The 16,118-nt window shown below is 38.6% G+C and overlaps 1 protein-coding gene across 1 annotated transcript in view; it reads right to left on the bottom strand.

Moving 5' to 3' along the window:
• The window catches only part of CDH2 (cadherin 2), a 241,498-nt gene that overhangs the window by 23,347 nt on the left and 202,033 nt on the right, over nucleotides 1-16,118 (bottom strand). Inside the window, exons 10-14 of the mRNA XM_051851320.3 lie at nucleotides 15,464-15,717; nucleotides 13,499-13,641; nucleotides 10,930-11,163; nucleotides 10,383-10,616; nucleotides 8,288-8,427 (exon numbers count right to left, since the gene is read on the bottom strand). Of these exons, the coding sequence (XP_051707280.1) occupies nucleotides 8,288-8,427; nucleotides 10,383-10,616; nucleotides 10,930-11,163; nucleotides 13,499-13,641; nucleotides 15,464-15,717 (1,005 nt within the window). The remainder of the gene's footprint in view (nucleotides 1-8,287; nucleotides 8,428-10,382; nucleotides 10,617-10,929; nucleotides 11,164-13,498; nucleotides 13,642-15,463; nucleotides 15,718-16,118) is intronic.

Here is a 16,118-nt window from a genome sequence, read left to right as displayed (position 1 = left end):
AGTTAGGGAACCTTGTCTCATACATGAAGAGCTCCCAGAGCAGCCCAAGGCCCTGGAATTGGTAAATTCTCCAAGAAGAAGGATAGAGGATGCTACTAGAGGTCCCAGAGAAAGACTATCTCAGAGATGGGACAGCGTTCTGATGGACTCAAACGACAGGATGAAGGCAATGTTTTAACTGCTTGACCGAGCAGAGCTTTGCCATGGATGATAAACTCACCACCTTCTCCAGATCAGGTATTCAACGATTTAGCCCTTACTTTGCTGTCTTCTAACATTGTTTGCCAGTATCTGACACGAGGGATACACCAAACACCAGCTACTGATATTGTTATAGAAAATGAAACCACATACTTTTGAGTAATTTAGGGAAAGTTCATGGAGAGCACTGTGAGTATTATAAACATATTATCCACTGGATAAATGTTTCTTTAATATGAAAGTTTAATCTTTTTTTTTTTTAAAGAAAGTGAATTGCACACTCCTTTTTTTTTTATTATTTGACAGAGTTAGACAGTGAGAGAGAATGACAGAGAGAAAGGTCTTCCTTCGGTTGGTTCACCCCCCACAAATGGCCGCTACGGCTGGCGCACTGTGCTGACCCGAAGCCAGGAGCCAGGTGCCTCCTCCTGGTCTCCCATGTGGGTGCAGGGCCATCCTCCACTGTACTCCCGGGCCACAGCTGAGAGCTGGACTAGAAGAGGAGCAGCCGGGACTAGAACCCAGCACCCATATGGGATGCTGGCGCCGCAGGTGGAGAATTAACCAAGTGAGCCACAGCGCCGGCCCCATGAAAGTTTAATCTTAAGTATGTCTAAGCTTTGTTTTTTAAATGTTTAATTTCAACTACCTAAAAGGCAGAGAAAGAGAGAGAGAGAAACAGAAAGAGAAAGAGGTATCTTCTCTCCTTTGGTTCACTCCCTAACTGCCTTGCAACAGCCAGGACTGGGCCAGGTTGAAGCCAGGACCTGCAAGTCCATCCTAGTTTCCCACATGAATGGCAAGGCCCCCAAGTGCTAGGGTTATCATCTGCTGCCTCCCAAGATGCATTAGGTAGGAGGTGGAGTAGCTGAGATTTGAACCATTACTCCTATATGGGATGTGGGTATTCAAAGCAGTGGCTTTAGCCACTGCATCAGAAGGCTCCCATGTCTAAGTTTTTAAAGAGCAAGAAGCTGTTTGTACTGCCAATCCTGGGGTCAGGGGGGATGTTTCCTGGGAAAGCAGGTTATTGACTGTACTGTCCATTCACCCTGATTTTATTAGTGTTGCAGATACAGAAGGAACGAGATGCAAAGATCACAGAAAGCAATGCAATTTATCTGCAACCAACCCCACTGGCCAAAAGGGCACTGAAGGACATTTACTAATGAGGATAATGAAACATGCCTTGGTAACCAGCAAAAGCCCTGCTGATAATAGCAGTGAAGCAGATAAAGGAACCTGACCCTCTGAAAATAGACTGGACGGAATACTCAAAGTGCCTGTGCAGCAGCCAACAGTCCTGTGCACAGATAACGCTCCTGTCAGGACACATCCAATGCTACTTTATCAACTAGGGGCCCAACCTCGCCTCCTGACAATCTCAATAGAGCGCAATATCCCCAAGAAAGCCATGGAGTTGTGTTGTTTTATTCTTTTTCTTTTCTCTGGTCCCTCTTCTTTTGTTAAAGAAATTAACATCCTGCACCTTGGCAAAGAACTTTAGCAGAGATGCTAATCAAGGCAGGGAAGATAAGAACAATTGCTGTAAAGAACTGTTTTCCTTTGTTTTCTTTCTAATCTGCCAATAAGAAGGGTACTTTGTCACAGCCTGGAGAATAGGAACCTTGGCTGAAACAGCTTTAGGCTAATCTTTTCTGATTCCTGCTACAGGCTTGCCAGTACTGCACCACAGTCAACTACTAACTGACCTCTGAGATACATCCATCCTTTAAAGCTGGATAAAGGAAATATGGTTAATTTAACACTATTTAGCAATTATAAAAATTTATTTTTAAGAATGTTAAGCAGAGGGGCCAGGGTGTGGCACAGCACATTGAGGTTCGTATCCCATACCACAGTGTTGCTCAAGTCCCAGCTGCTCCACTTCTGATCAGGCTTCCTGTTTATGCATCTGGGAAGACAGCAGATGATGGCCCAAGTACTTGGGTCCCTGCCACTCACATGGGAGACCCACAAGGCTGTTGCAGCCATGTTGGGGAGTAAAACAGGAGATGAAAGTTCCCTGTCTCTCTCTCTCTCTCTGTCCTTCTCTCTGTCTCTCTGCCTTTCAATAAGTGAACTGTTAAAAAGGCTGTTCAGCTGAGACACTGAGAAGAACAGACCAGTGTCTGATTGCCAGAAGCTATATCCAGCTACTACAGCACAATTCCATCCTTACCTTGGGGTAACGCACACACTCCATAAAAGCAGCCGTGGGTAATAAAAATCGACTACATCTTGTCTAGAATATAACATGGCACTAATCCCATTTCCATAGCCTATTCTTGTACAGGGATAACATCCTAAAAAAACTAATAAAAATTATGAATCACATTATGTTGCCAAAAGGGCTTAATGCATACCACAGAGAAATATAATTTCTAACAGGAAGCCACATGTAAATTATGGAAGATAGAATACAGTGTATTTCACAAAGTTGAACTTCTCAGGAACTAATCATGATCTTAAGATTTAAAGCAATAACATTTATTTAAAAAATGTAGTGTGGTACATGGCTTAATTACATTTAGAAAGTAAGATTGTTAAATGACTTCTTTTTCTGAAGGAAAAAAAAAGATAAAAGTCCACCAAAAATCTAAACAAACAAAAAACAAAACAGGTATCAAGATGTAAGAAAGACAGTAATTAAAACAACCTGCTATTGGCCTAAGACTAGACAAACAGAAGAGGTAGCTCCGCAAAATCATGAAATGAATGCACAGACCTATTCATATACATAATGATCTGTTTTCTGACAATGAACTCCTGCAATGCAGTGGTGAAGAATGATCTCTTCTTTTTTAAGTAAATGTTGCTGAACATCCATAAAGGAAGAAAACAAAAATTCTTGATCTATATCTTATACCAAGTGGAAAAAAAAATACAGATAGACCAGACTCAGTATGACAGGTAAAACAATAAAGCTCAAAAAGACCATATGAAAATATACTTTGCGGACGTGGATAGATTTATTACTTTAGGGCAGACAAAGTTTTCTTAAATAGTCTACCAAAGCACTTAACTATAATAGAAAAAATTGACAATCTGGACTTCATGAAAATTAGAAACTGCTCAGTATAATACACCATTAAAAAGCAATGGGAGGAGATATTACAATGCATTTTTCTGACAAAGAACTCATTTCTATGATATATAAAAACCTCTAACAAATCAATAAGAAAGACAGACAACCCAATACAAAAGTAGACAAACAAGCTGACAGGAACATCATGAAGAAAGACATCAAAGGGGTAAACAAGTCAGCAGGAATATTCAGTCATAGTGAGACATACATATTATCAGACTAGCCAAAGTTTAAAAGGCTGAAAAAAAATAAACCCAGCTGTTAATGGGGAGAGTGATTAGAACTTTCATATACCACGGTGAAAGGGGAGGTGAAAACTGGAGAATCCCATTGAACAACTGGCAGGATGGGTACTTAAGCTACATTTATATATATTCCATAATCTAGACATTCAATTCCTGTGCACACACCAAGAAAAAGGCACCAAGCCTCACACAAAATAATGTTCATAGTAGTTTTATGCAAAACAAGCCGACTAGAGAAACACCAATGTCCAACTGTAGCAGAATGGATGAATAAAATGTGACTAATTCTTATAATTGAACACTGTTCAGTGACACAAAGAATGAATTACTCTATATATACAAATGAATGGATCTCATAGCTATAATCCTGCATAGTGGAAATCACACACAGAAGGTATCTAATGCATGCTATCTATCTTTATAAAATCCAAAACAAGCAATGCTTATCTACAGTGATAGAGATAATGAGCAATGTGTGCTTTTTTTTTTTTTTTTTTTTTTTTTTTTTGGACAGGCAGAGCGGACAGTGAGAGAGAGAGACAGAGAGAAAGGTCTTCCTTTGCCGTTGGTTCGCCCTCCAATGGCCGCCGCGGCCGGTGTGCTGAGGCCAGCGCACTGTGCTGATACGATGGCAGGAGCCAGGTACTTCTCCTGGTCTCCCATGGGGTGTAGGGCCCAAGCACTTGGGCCATCCTCCACTGCACTCCCTGGCCACAGCAGAGAGCTGGACTGGAAGAGGAACAACCAGGACAGAATCCGGCGCCCCGACCGGGACTAGAACCCGGTGTGCCGGTGCTGCAAGGCGGAGGATTAGCTTAGTGAGCCGCGGCGCTGGCCGCACTGTTTGCTTCTAACAGAGGACATATGGCCTGGTTGGAGATAGAAGGGGAGCTTCTAGAGTGCTGGAAATGTCGCTGATATGAGTGGTGGTTACACTCTGAAACCCATCAGAAGGCTTCTGCTTCTTGTTGGGATACAGAAAGTCAGGAGACTATTCATTATCCATATACTAATGTCAAAAACAAGTCCTCCACATGGTCAAATCACAATTTTCAGAAGTCATAACTTCACAGAAGAAAATGATATCCAATGGAATACAAATACACAAACACACAAGCTCTTTTGAGGAGAAAAGAATCTGCCATCAAAAGGACAAATCATCTAAACTCTGATGGAAAGTTTTGTGGCCATGAGTGGACAGGGTTGATGGTTTCATGCCCTGAGGTGAGTCTTCACCCACTGTCCATTCTTCCCATGGGCCTTTTCCTAGTGCATGAGGGAGTATATCAAAAGTTGTGTGCTGGCTGGAGTAGCTGGCAGGACAAGGAAGAAGTTGGATTCGACACATTTCAAAGAGTGGATGAGGGTGTTAGCCATAGACAGGACACTCGTTGGGATGTCATGGCCACACAGAGGTACTAGTAACCTCTTTATTTTATTGAATTACAACAAGAAACTTTTATTTATTTATTTATGACCTTGGAGACTGACATAAGTAAATGGATGTCAAAAACCACTCCGAAGGTAGAGAAGACAGATCCCTTTCTGCAGCATTCTTACTCCATATGTTTTATTCTCTTACTATGAACTAAAAATCAGAATAAATTAGTTATGTCATTTTGTCACACTGCTCTAAAATAGAAAACGCAAATAAAAACTGCAAAAGAGGACCAGAGATGGAAGCTCTTGACTTTGACTAAAATCTATCTTGAACCAAGAACCAAGAGACTACAAAAAGATCACAAAAAGACTAGTACTAAATAAATTATCCACTGAGTAAAATACAGAGAAAAATCTTTGGGTAACTAGGGAAGTGGGTAAGAAGCAACACATTCATGCCCAAAAGTTTACCAAGGGGCCTAGAAAATGTCAGAGGTCAGGAAAAAAAAAAAACAGGATAAAGATTTATGATGATAATTTGAATAAATCTTACAAAAGGTAAGTTCTACCCTTTGATCTCAAGCATCAATCTAAGTGAATAAAGTCTTTCCTAAAATAACTACCACCGGGAAACTTTATTTGACAGTGCTTCAAGGGACTGGGAGGGAGGGAGGAAAATCAGATCAGCTAAAATCGAGTGTCCTGGTACAGACTCTCAGACAATGAGAACTACCCTAGTTCTTCCCAATTTTTGCAGAATATTCTTACTGATGATTTTCTAGTTATTATTATTTTTCCTAAAGCTTCACTAAGTTAGGTTTAGGTTTATGGCTTCAAAATTATGCACAATGACATGAAACATAAAATAATGAAAGTAGAGCATTTATGAGAGAATGTGATCATTTTACAGTTGTTGATCTTGAATATAACTTAAAGTGAAAGAATAGATTAATTGAGCATTAAGTGAAATATGAGTTTGAATATTCAAAGACATTTATGAGAAATATAAAAAATCTTAGGGTGTATTTACAGAGCCACTTTTATTAGTATTCAAAACAGCTTTACAAACTTGATTCAAATTTTCAACTTATTTTAAATGTGCATCTCTTTTCAATGAGAGTTGAGGTACTACAAACTAAGTATCGAAGCTCGATCAGAAGATGTGGGTATGAGTTTTGGCTGGGCTAATTACAAACCCAGAGAAAAATCACACAACATTCTACAAATGCAAATTGAAATCTTGAATGGGTTGCTGCAAGGATTTAAACACAATAATTGACAGGAATGTGCCTTGTAAACTAAAAGGTGATGTATCAGTTCCTCAAGTTAGTGAAGGGGAAAACTATGTCCATGAAAACTTGCTTTCATTCAAGTTAGCAGTTCTGTCACTAAGATCTGCATATATATTTAAGGCAATGTATTTTAATTTGTGAATAGTGTGAAATCCAAGAACCCTAGGTTCTTCTTGGCGTTAGTAAGTAGAACTGACATAATCATCAAATGTGTTTAAGAAATGCCAGCCATAGTAATATCTTACTGATTATGTTAATATCTTGCAGATAATTTTAAGAGGAACTACATTACATTAGTTGTTTTGAGTTGTGTTAGCAGACAGAACTAAATCCATATTATTTCCTGAGTGTCTGATTTCATAGGATCCAATCACTTTTAGTCTTGGTTTTCTATCACCAAATTGGGGATACACATACTCTTACCATAGGTTTCAAAGATTTAAGACATAACAACATTTAATGTATTCAGCAGAATGCCTGGCATATAGTACAAACCTTATAAATGGTAGCTATTATAATATCTAAAATGATGCTTCCTAGCAGACAAAGATGCTTGTTGTCTATCTGTTTGTCTTTCTCATCATTGAGTAACATGCACAGTGACATAAAGGCTCACATTGTTTAGTATCTAGAAGGGAATTCTGACTTCCATTGAACAAACTCTATGTTCCAGGCACCATGATAAACACAATGGATACCAAAATGAACTAGATATTAATTATTGGCTCTCACTTTAAATATTTCTCATGAATGTTAGATCTGTGAGGGAAGGTATCCTTGAGGTTAATTCTGCTCATCTTTGTACTGTCAAAGATTTAAATAGTGTCTCAAACACTGAATGTGAGAAATGAGTAGTCTTTTTTTCTACCATATATATAAATAATTAAATACTATATTTGTTTTGGAAGAAATATGTAAAGAAAAATATTTTTATTAGTACAAAGATAACTAGAATTGGGTTTATATGCTAGACTCCTTAAAAAATATTACTTTCTTATATAGAAAATTCTTATTTACTTTCTATAGTTGAGAGAGAAAGGGAGAGAGATTGAGAGATTTCTTATCTGCTGGTTCACTTCCCAAGTGCTAGACTGGGCCAGGTTGAAGCCAGGAGCCAGGAACTTAATCAACGTCTTCCATATGAATGGCAGGAACCTAACTACCTGAGCCCTCCCCTGATGCCCTGCCCCCTACCCCTACTCACCCCTATCTAGAGTGTGCTTTAGCAGGAAGCTAGAAATGGCAGCAGAACAAGAACTCAAAATCTGGCACTGGAGGTGGGATATGGGTGTCCTAAGCAGCCTCTTAAACACTGTGCCAATCGTCTGTCCCTAGTTTTTTTTGCTTGTTTGTTTTAAGTAAAGATTTATTTATTTTTATTTTTTAGATTTTTTTTTGACAAGTAGTTATAGACAATGGGAGAGAGAGACTCCCAGGCCGCAGCAGAGAGCTGGACTGGAAGAGGAGCAGCCAAGACTAGAACCCGGTGCCCATATGGGATGCCAGCACCGCAGGCAGAGGATTAGCCAAGTGAGCCATGGCGCCGGCCCCAATTTATTTATTTTTGAAAGGCAGAGTTACAGAGATAAAGGAAGAGACAGAGACACACATACAGAAAGGGTGGAGTTAGGGAGGAATCTTCCATATGCTAGTTCACTTTTCAAAGGGCCACTACAGCCAGGGCTGAGCCAGTCCGAACTCCATCTGGGTCTCCCGCATGAGTGACAGAGGCCCATGTACTAGGGTTGTTTCCCACTGCTTTCCCAGGCACATTAGCAGGGAGCAGCTGAGACTTGAATCAGCACTCATATGGGATGCTGGTGTTGTAGGCAGCGGCTTAACCCACTGCACCACAACACCGGCCCCTGACCCTAGTTTTTTCTACAAGATAAATACAATTACAATTGATAGCTTGAAAAAAATTTAAGAAATATGTACCACGTAAAGGAAAATTTCACCAAGTGAGTAATGGCATAAAAGGAAAGATACTTGATACCATCTTCTTATGTGTATTAATATTTTTCCTATCACTTAATTTAGCATATCAAAATTTCCTTTAAAAGAATTAATATATTGCTCACCTGGTCTTCTTCTCCTCCACCTTCTTCATCATATTTTAGAATATTATCTCTTACATCATCTTCTGGATCAATTAAAAGTTGCTTGGCCTGGCGTTCTTTATCCCGGCGTTTCATCCATACCACAAACATCAGAACAAGGACTAGAAAGGAAAATAGGAAAAACAAACAAAAACCCATAAAACATCATTTTGAAAGGCTAACCTGTAGTCTTTAATACTAATAATTTATGGTTAAATAGGTCAAAGTCTTGTAATGTATTTTTCACTCTATTATTCATTTCTGGCCTCACATCAGCAGAAGCAAGACAAAGCCCACCTGAGCACTGGGTTCAAAGTGAAAAACCTGGTCTCCAGTCTCTGGTGCCCTGTGAATTCTCGGGTGAATGTCTCTGTGCTCAGTGTTACCGTCTACGCTTGGGGACAGTAACTGTTTCTATGTGCACGTGGACTCACTAGAGGACAGACAGCCTGACCAGAATGCTTCCTAAGTTTTACAGACACAAAGCAGCAGTAAGTTAGATTGTTACATGCTGTTTTATTCAGGTTGGTCAGTCACCATTATACTCTCAAATTCACAGAGAATGGCACTTCTCCCGGGGAACAAGCGCCTGCCCAGAAAGACCTGGGTAGTTAAACTGGCATTTGAATCTTGAGTTTTTTTGGCTCTCAGAAGCTGATGTTTTTTTCTACTACACTATTTTGCATTCCCTTTGCTACTACACTGCATGTTTCAGGTAAGATGTCCAGGGCATTAGGCGGAGATGAAATAAAGTTAGGCCTTTGTGCTTTACATTTAGGTGCCTGGTCTAGAACCAAACGTTTTCCAGACAGTAGATATTAAAATCAGTACCAATTCATTCTCGTTCAAAATGCCGGAGTCATTTCTCCATGCGATAATCCATCACACCTAAGTCTCGGTTAGGTTGACACATTGCTGCATTTCAGTTGAAATGGAAACAAAAACCTGACTGCACATCTAGGAAGGAATCCTGTCTAAAATCTAGGAGTATTCGTTTATACCCTGAAACAAAAGATTTAATGACTCCTATTTGAGCACATTTTTATTATTGGCCATAAAAGTAAATATCTTCCTTTTAAAACCAGATACATGATCTCATTTGCCATTGTTCCGGGGCTAAATCTAGCAAGTGGATTATTAGTACAGCATGCAGGTTTCAAATTATAGCCAAAGTAGTCTCCACACAGGAAGTAAAAAAATGCTCAGGCTTCTACAGTAATTGCTCAGAATAGAGGGACGGAATTCTAAATTACCAGAACACTTGTAAATGGAGAAAACATAAAAGAAATGGCCAACATTTTCAAGAAAGTGATTGGTGCATAGCATGATCGCACAATAAACTAAGTCCTGCTGCTATTCCACAATAAAATACGGGGGCCAGGCAATTTATTCTTTTAACCTACATACTTAGAAGTGGTTCCTAAGTACTTTCCAGTGGTTAATTTTTTGCATTCCATTGAACCAAAGATTGCAAAGTATCTTAAAAAGGAGCAATTCCTTAATCTACACTTATTCTAAAGACAGACAATTTATTGAGCTGTGTAATCATTTCTATTATCAAATCTCCAGTATGTGAAGTGCAGTCTCTCCTATTTCACTCAGCCCTTCAGAAACAAATACCTTGTTCCTCGCATGAATGGAGCAGGTTGCTGACTGCGCTTTTTACGAAAGAAAGCAATACACTTATTTTCCTAGATCATCAACTACGTGCCATAAATTCATACTCCAATCATAAGGTAAGTGCTCAAACTTAGGACTGTTTAACGTTTTTCCATGAAAAGAGTTTTCTACATCTCCTCAAGCAATCAGCATCAGAAAATGCTAAGAGGGCACAGGACAAGTATTTGGGTGATGCTTTTTGCAAATGTGTGACTGCTTGAGACAATGTTCTGGGTATTTATTATTATTATTATTCTAAGTTGGACTCATTTATCCCTTATATGATTGGTATGATTGGCAAGAAAATACTCAGAGGTCAAAGGCAGCTGTTAGGTTACTTTACAACACAATGACAAGAGGTTACTTCGATGATCTGAGTGAAAGGAATTAAAATTTAAGAGACAATTAAAACACTCACTTAGCAGGATGATGATGCAGAGTAGGATGGCAATGATGGCTCCAGTGCCTAGCCCTGCACCCACAATCCTGTCCACATCCGTGCAGTCCCCGTTGGAGTCACATTGGCAAACCTTCACACGTAGGATGGAAATATTAGATTTGGGAGGATTACCCGAATCTGTGATTATGATTGGAACTTCATAGATACCAGCCTCAAGAAATTTTATCTTTAAGTTAAGCTGAGCAAAATCACCTACATGAATGGAAAAGGAAAAATACATTTTAATAATTAGTACCTAATCAAATTAAAAGTCCATAACATTTTTCCAAAATGTATTTACTACTGATTGTATACATAAAGAAGATTACAATTATGTTGTATTATGAACATGTGTTTTTTTGGGGGGGAGGGTTGTTGAGAGCTTTTAATATCTTACTTAAACTTTCAAGTAGCTTTTTAAACACATTTAATGATAAGATGATGAAGCACATAAAAATTAACTTTTCATACCAGGCTTCAAAACCTCTTATCTGCACATATCCTCAAATAATTAACCTGTTCTTACCATTAAGCCGAGTGATGGTCCAATTTCTCTTAATAGTCACTGGAGACAAAGGAAGATCAAAAGCAAATGGTCCAGCATTTGGATCAATGTCATAATCAAGTGCTGTGATGTTAATTGAATTGGGGTCTGGAGTTTCACAAGTCTCTGCCTCTTGAGGTAACACTTGAGGGGCATTGTCATTAATATCAAGTAAATAGATCTGCAGTGTTCCTGTCCCACTCATAGGAGGAATTCCTTAAAAGGGAGAAAAATCACAAATTGATATAGAACAATTCTCTCCGATGAGCATCAATTATGTTGAAATTCTCAAAGCTTCTAGCCTATGTGACCTTATCACTGAGCAACCTTATTAAACTCCAGTTGCCACAGCATCTACGAAGACTGCTTTCAGAGCAATTCCACTTCTTGCTTCCCTCCTAGGACAACCCTGTGCTACCACTGTTGCTCTGTAGGAGCTGAGTGTGGCGACAAGGGATACCTCTTCCGTAGGGCCCCACACCTTCCTTGCCCTTGCTGTCCATTACCTGAGGCCATGCACACCAAGCTCCTCCAGGCACTGTGGAAGAAGGCCAGAGAGACAATTTTGTGCACCCTATTCTTGTGAGGGAGAATTAAGGTGTGGGCTTGCAAGAATCTCATAATGCATTTAAAGAAGCTCAAACATAGCTGGGACTCTATTTACAGTCTATAGACAAGTGACATAGAACCAAAGACCTCATCTTAGGAAGGCACACCATGGAGAAATGATCAGTGTTGACCAGTCAACTCTGCTTGAGAAAGTAGAGGGTTGCTCTGTGGACATTATTTCATTATAATCCTAAGACACAGGTTTAAACCATGAAGAATCAAAATACCTGGTCTGCTCAAAGTTCTATGTTCTTGGAATTGGAGGAGTTGGTACTGAAGACTGGTCTGCCTGACCCTAAACTCATTCTCACAGTACTAGAAAGTGTTGTCTCCACCATGTCACATCACATAGTCTGGTGATTTGGCTTTTGCTATGTTATAAATGTTCATACATATAAACAACATATTATATATGCAATATATAAATATTTTATAAATAATACTGTATACTGAAACCCAGAGATTTAAATGACCTGGAACTAGTCACACACACACACACACACACACACACACAATCCTGAAAAAATGATAAGGACAAATCTCTACCACTTTCTATGAGGAGTTGATGGCTTTTAGTGAGAACGGATGGAAGGTGCCTGTTAGAATATTCTAATGTCACCATTTATCATCACATTTTTCACATTTATCATCACCATTTTTCACATTTATCATCACACTGAAAATTATCTGGCTCTTACAACAACTTTAGAATAGAAGTAGCAAAACAATTTATCAATAATGAAACCAAGGCACAGAGTTTAAGTGCTTGCCTAATCATTTTAAGGAGAATTGAGGCTCCAAATCTAGCCTTGTAAAGTCCAGTGCATTTTCAAAGAATCCAGTTACATTGAGTCAATACTTCACTTCTCTCGCATATCAAATGCTCTTTCAATTAGAAAACAATCCCCCAGGGCCTGCACTGTGGCAGAGTGGGTTAAGCCTATATTTGCAATGCTGCCCTTCCCTCTGGGCATGGTTCAAGTCCCAAGCACTAATGTGCTTGAGAAAGTGGAAGATGCCTGAGTGCTTGGGCCCCAGCCACTCTTGTGGGAGACCTGGATGAAGTTCCTGGATCTGGTTTTGGTTGGCTCAGCTTTGACCATTGCGGCCATTCAGGGAGTGAACCAGTAGATGGAAGATTTTTCTCTCTGTGTCTCTGTTCTCTCTCTGTAATTCTGCCTTTCAAATAAATAATCTTTAAAAAAGAGAGAAAGAAAGAAAGAAAGCAATTGCTGCTGTAGAGTGAAAAACCTGATTGTAACTCATCACCATCACACATACATGTAATTTTATAGTTCTTCAAATCTTAACATGAAATGGTTAAGTTCCAGCATAGAAGAAAGCTACTGTTAGCATTGCAAGAAGGCATAAAACTGCTATGTTTTGATATCAGATTGCAGAGGTTGTTTTGACAAAGTTCCAGGGTTAAACATTTTGAATATCAGGTCCATATTATCAAGGATGTGAAATATTTCTTCAGCCCTGTCACCACACAGATTTGTCTATAGATTGCATCTTACTATGCAGAATTTGGAAGGGTTTACTGGAACTGTTCCTATCAGAAATGTTGATAGGCAATGTTTTACAAACTGCATATCTTGGCCACCAAATTGAAGCCTATCATTTTTCTTAAGTGCTGATATTCATAGTCTCACTTTAAAAATATTTTAAAATATGGTTGTGATTCATTAGTGAAAATCACAGATTGGGGCCATTGAGGACAGACGACCAAGGTTCATCATCACAATATCAGGCTTCCATGAAAGGTGCATGGACATGGATGACATCTGTTAGAGAAGACGGGAAGGTATGACACTGGAAGCCTTTTAGAAATGGAAAATAAAAGCTGGACAATTCAGTCTTGAAGAAAACCATGCACGATGAGGCTCTGCTCTCTTGAACCAGCATACAGGATAATACATTGAATATGTTTATCACGTACCATTGTCAGAAGCAAGGAAAGTAGCATTATATATATTGTTCTTCACATTTGGTGATTCTCTGTCCAAAACAGCAATTGTAGTTATTTGTCCATTCACAGGATCTATTTTTAGCCAATTGGCAGGATCAGATAATTTTGTGTATCTACAAAAATAAAGTGCAGTGTTTAATTGTTTTGATCTGAAACTTAAAAAATTAGAGCAGATTTTACAGGTTTAATTCCAAATGTAACTAGCTCATTAACTTGCATTTTTGTTGAAGATGCCTGAAATACAGTGATAACAAGGAAAACTATTTTTGTGTCAGTGATTTTTGGAGGCACACAGAAGTTGTGCTCAATCAGTCATGCAGCAAACATTCTACAGGTATTTAAATGAGATGAGTAGCAGTAGGCTTTGGCATTTTGGACAGATCTCATCTGAGGCTCTTGTCTGCTTCAACAGATAATAAAACAGGTCAAATATAACTTCTAATAAGCAATAGCCCTAGTATATAGGACATAAAACAAATGGTGACCGAAGTTGAATTTTCTATCATAGACTACTCCTACCATACTCTACCTTCTTATCATGGCAGAGATGAAGTCCTAGTGGACAGCGTTTCCAGAGTCTTACTAGGATCTCCCACACTGGGCCAAGCCTCAGCTCTGCACCCTCTCAAAGAAGCCCTACAGTCTTGAGTCTGTGTTGGCACACGTACCACCTTAAACTCCTTTTTTGATATGGGGTGGGGTAAACTTTTCAAGCTCAGTCAACAAATATATTGACTGACCAAAAGCTACTGTTCTGAGAAGGCTAAGTTTCAGGATTTCAACACACCTATTGACAATCTATTCTGATTTTAATGTGTACAGAAAGAGTGAATGAGTGCAGTGATCTGTTAGCTGCAGTTCTGAAGGACATTAAATAAAATATGAACTAATTTTAAAAATTATCATCAGCTATGGATAATAGTCATGCTGGGTATGCTCTGCCAGCCACCTACACTCTCATCAGGAAGGATAAATTAGATTGTGCTGAGGTTGGAAATCTTCAGATACATCCTATAAGTTCCATAATTACTGTATAGGTCGAAGATAAAAATAATTAGCTCTTAAATTTTGGCACTGGCACAAGTTTTCCTTTCTCCTGAAGTGTGGAAGAGAGAAATGTTAAAAGCTTGTGAACACCTCCTATTTATTCATTAGAGAAACCTTTCTGTGATGTTTGGTATAAATGCCCAGGATAAATAATTCCGAATTTTTTTTAAAAAAAAGGAAAGAAGGCAGAAGCACAGGGGCAAGAAATTTTGTTTCTTCAAATTATACATGAGTAGATACATTGTTCCATTTCCTGTCATAATTTATGAAGAGGAAATTTCATCAAAGAATTCTAGAATATCATAGAAAATGTTCATATCTTTACAAGGTTTTTCTGTAAACCTGGGAAAACTGAAGAGGCTTTTTGGAAAAAGAAATAAGGGGTGAGTATTTGCAACAGAATTTAAGATACAGCTTGAGATATTTCCATCCTGTGTCGGAGTGCCTGATTTTGGTTCTGATCCAGACTTCCTGCTAAGTCATAGCCTGGGAGGGAGGCAGTAGATGATGAGTCAAGGATGCTACCCATCTGAGACCCAGACTGAGTTCCAGGCTCCTGACTTCAGCTGGGTCCAGCCCTGGCTGTTGTGGGCATTTGGGGAGTGAACCAGAAAATGGAAGATCTCTTTCTCTCTCTCTCTCTGCCTTTCAAATTAAATGAAAATAATTAAATAAAATCTATAAAAATAAAAAGCTATTATTTTCCTTAAGAATCAGGCTACTGAAACTTGAAAACATTAGAATAAAATTAAGAAATAAAAAATCATCTTATAATACACAGTTTTAGTTCCAATGAAAATTTCTTACTCAAATGGCAAATAAAATCAACTTTATATGCAACACAGAATGCAATGCAAATTACAAAGACAAAACAATGATATTTCCTACCTAATATTTTGCTGCATATATCGATCTGGGTCCTGAGCAGTGAATGTCGTCAACATAGTACCTACATGAAGGCCTTCCTCTTGGCGAATGATCTTAGGATTAGGGGCAAAATAAGGGTTTTCATTTACATCAATAACTGTAACAGAAACAGTTGCAGTTGATTGGGGTGGGTGCTGAATTCCCTTGGCTAATGGCACTTGATTTTCTGCAGCAACAGTAAGGACAAACATCCTATTTGTTTCAAAGTCGATTGGCTGAAAAAAAAAAAAAAGAAACCGTATTTTTGCTGGAAATAAGATTAGCATTCTACAGTTTATTCTTCTTCAACTCTATTTAACTCCATTTACTACTGCTATTCAACTCTATTTACAAAATTTTAATTTTTCCATTCACTGTATCATAAAATTCTCTTCAAATTCCTGGAAAACATGCATTAGCATGCTCAATGACATGACTTTTGTATGGATCTACTTATGTAGGCATGTGTAAAAATTTGATTATTATTTGGCCAAAAATACTAAATAGTATGAGATCACGTGAAAGGATGGTCTAGAGGATTCTCTCAAACACTGGCAGAAAGGCCACTGACTCCCCATTCAGAAAAGTTCTTACCAGTCTCTTATGAATTAGAAAGAACAAGAACAAAAACAAAAAC

The sequence above is a fragment of the Oryctolagus cuniculus genome, chromosome 10 (genome assembly GCF_051225735.1).
Source record: "Oryctolagus cuniculus isolate XC-2025 breed Fujian yellow rabbit chromosome 10, ASM5122573v1, whole genome shotgun sequence".
Classification (NCBI taxonomy): domain Eukaryota; kingdom Metazoa; phylum Chordata; class Mammalia; order Lagomorpha; family Leporidae; genus Oryctolagus; species Oryctolagus cuniculus.
This window is presented reverse-complemented; position numbering and strand designations above follow the sequence as displayed.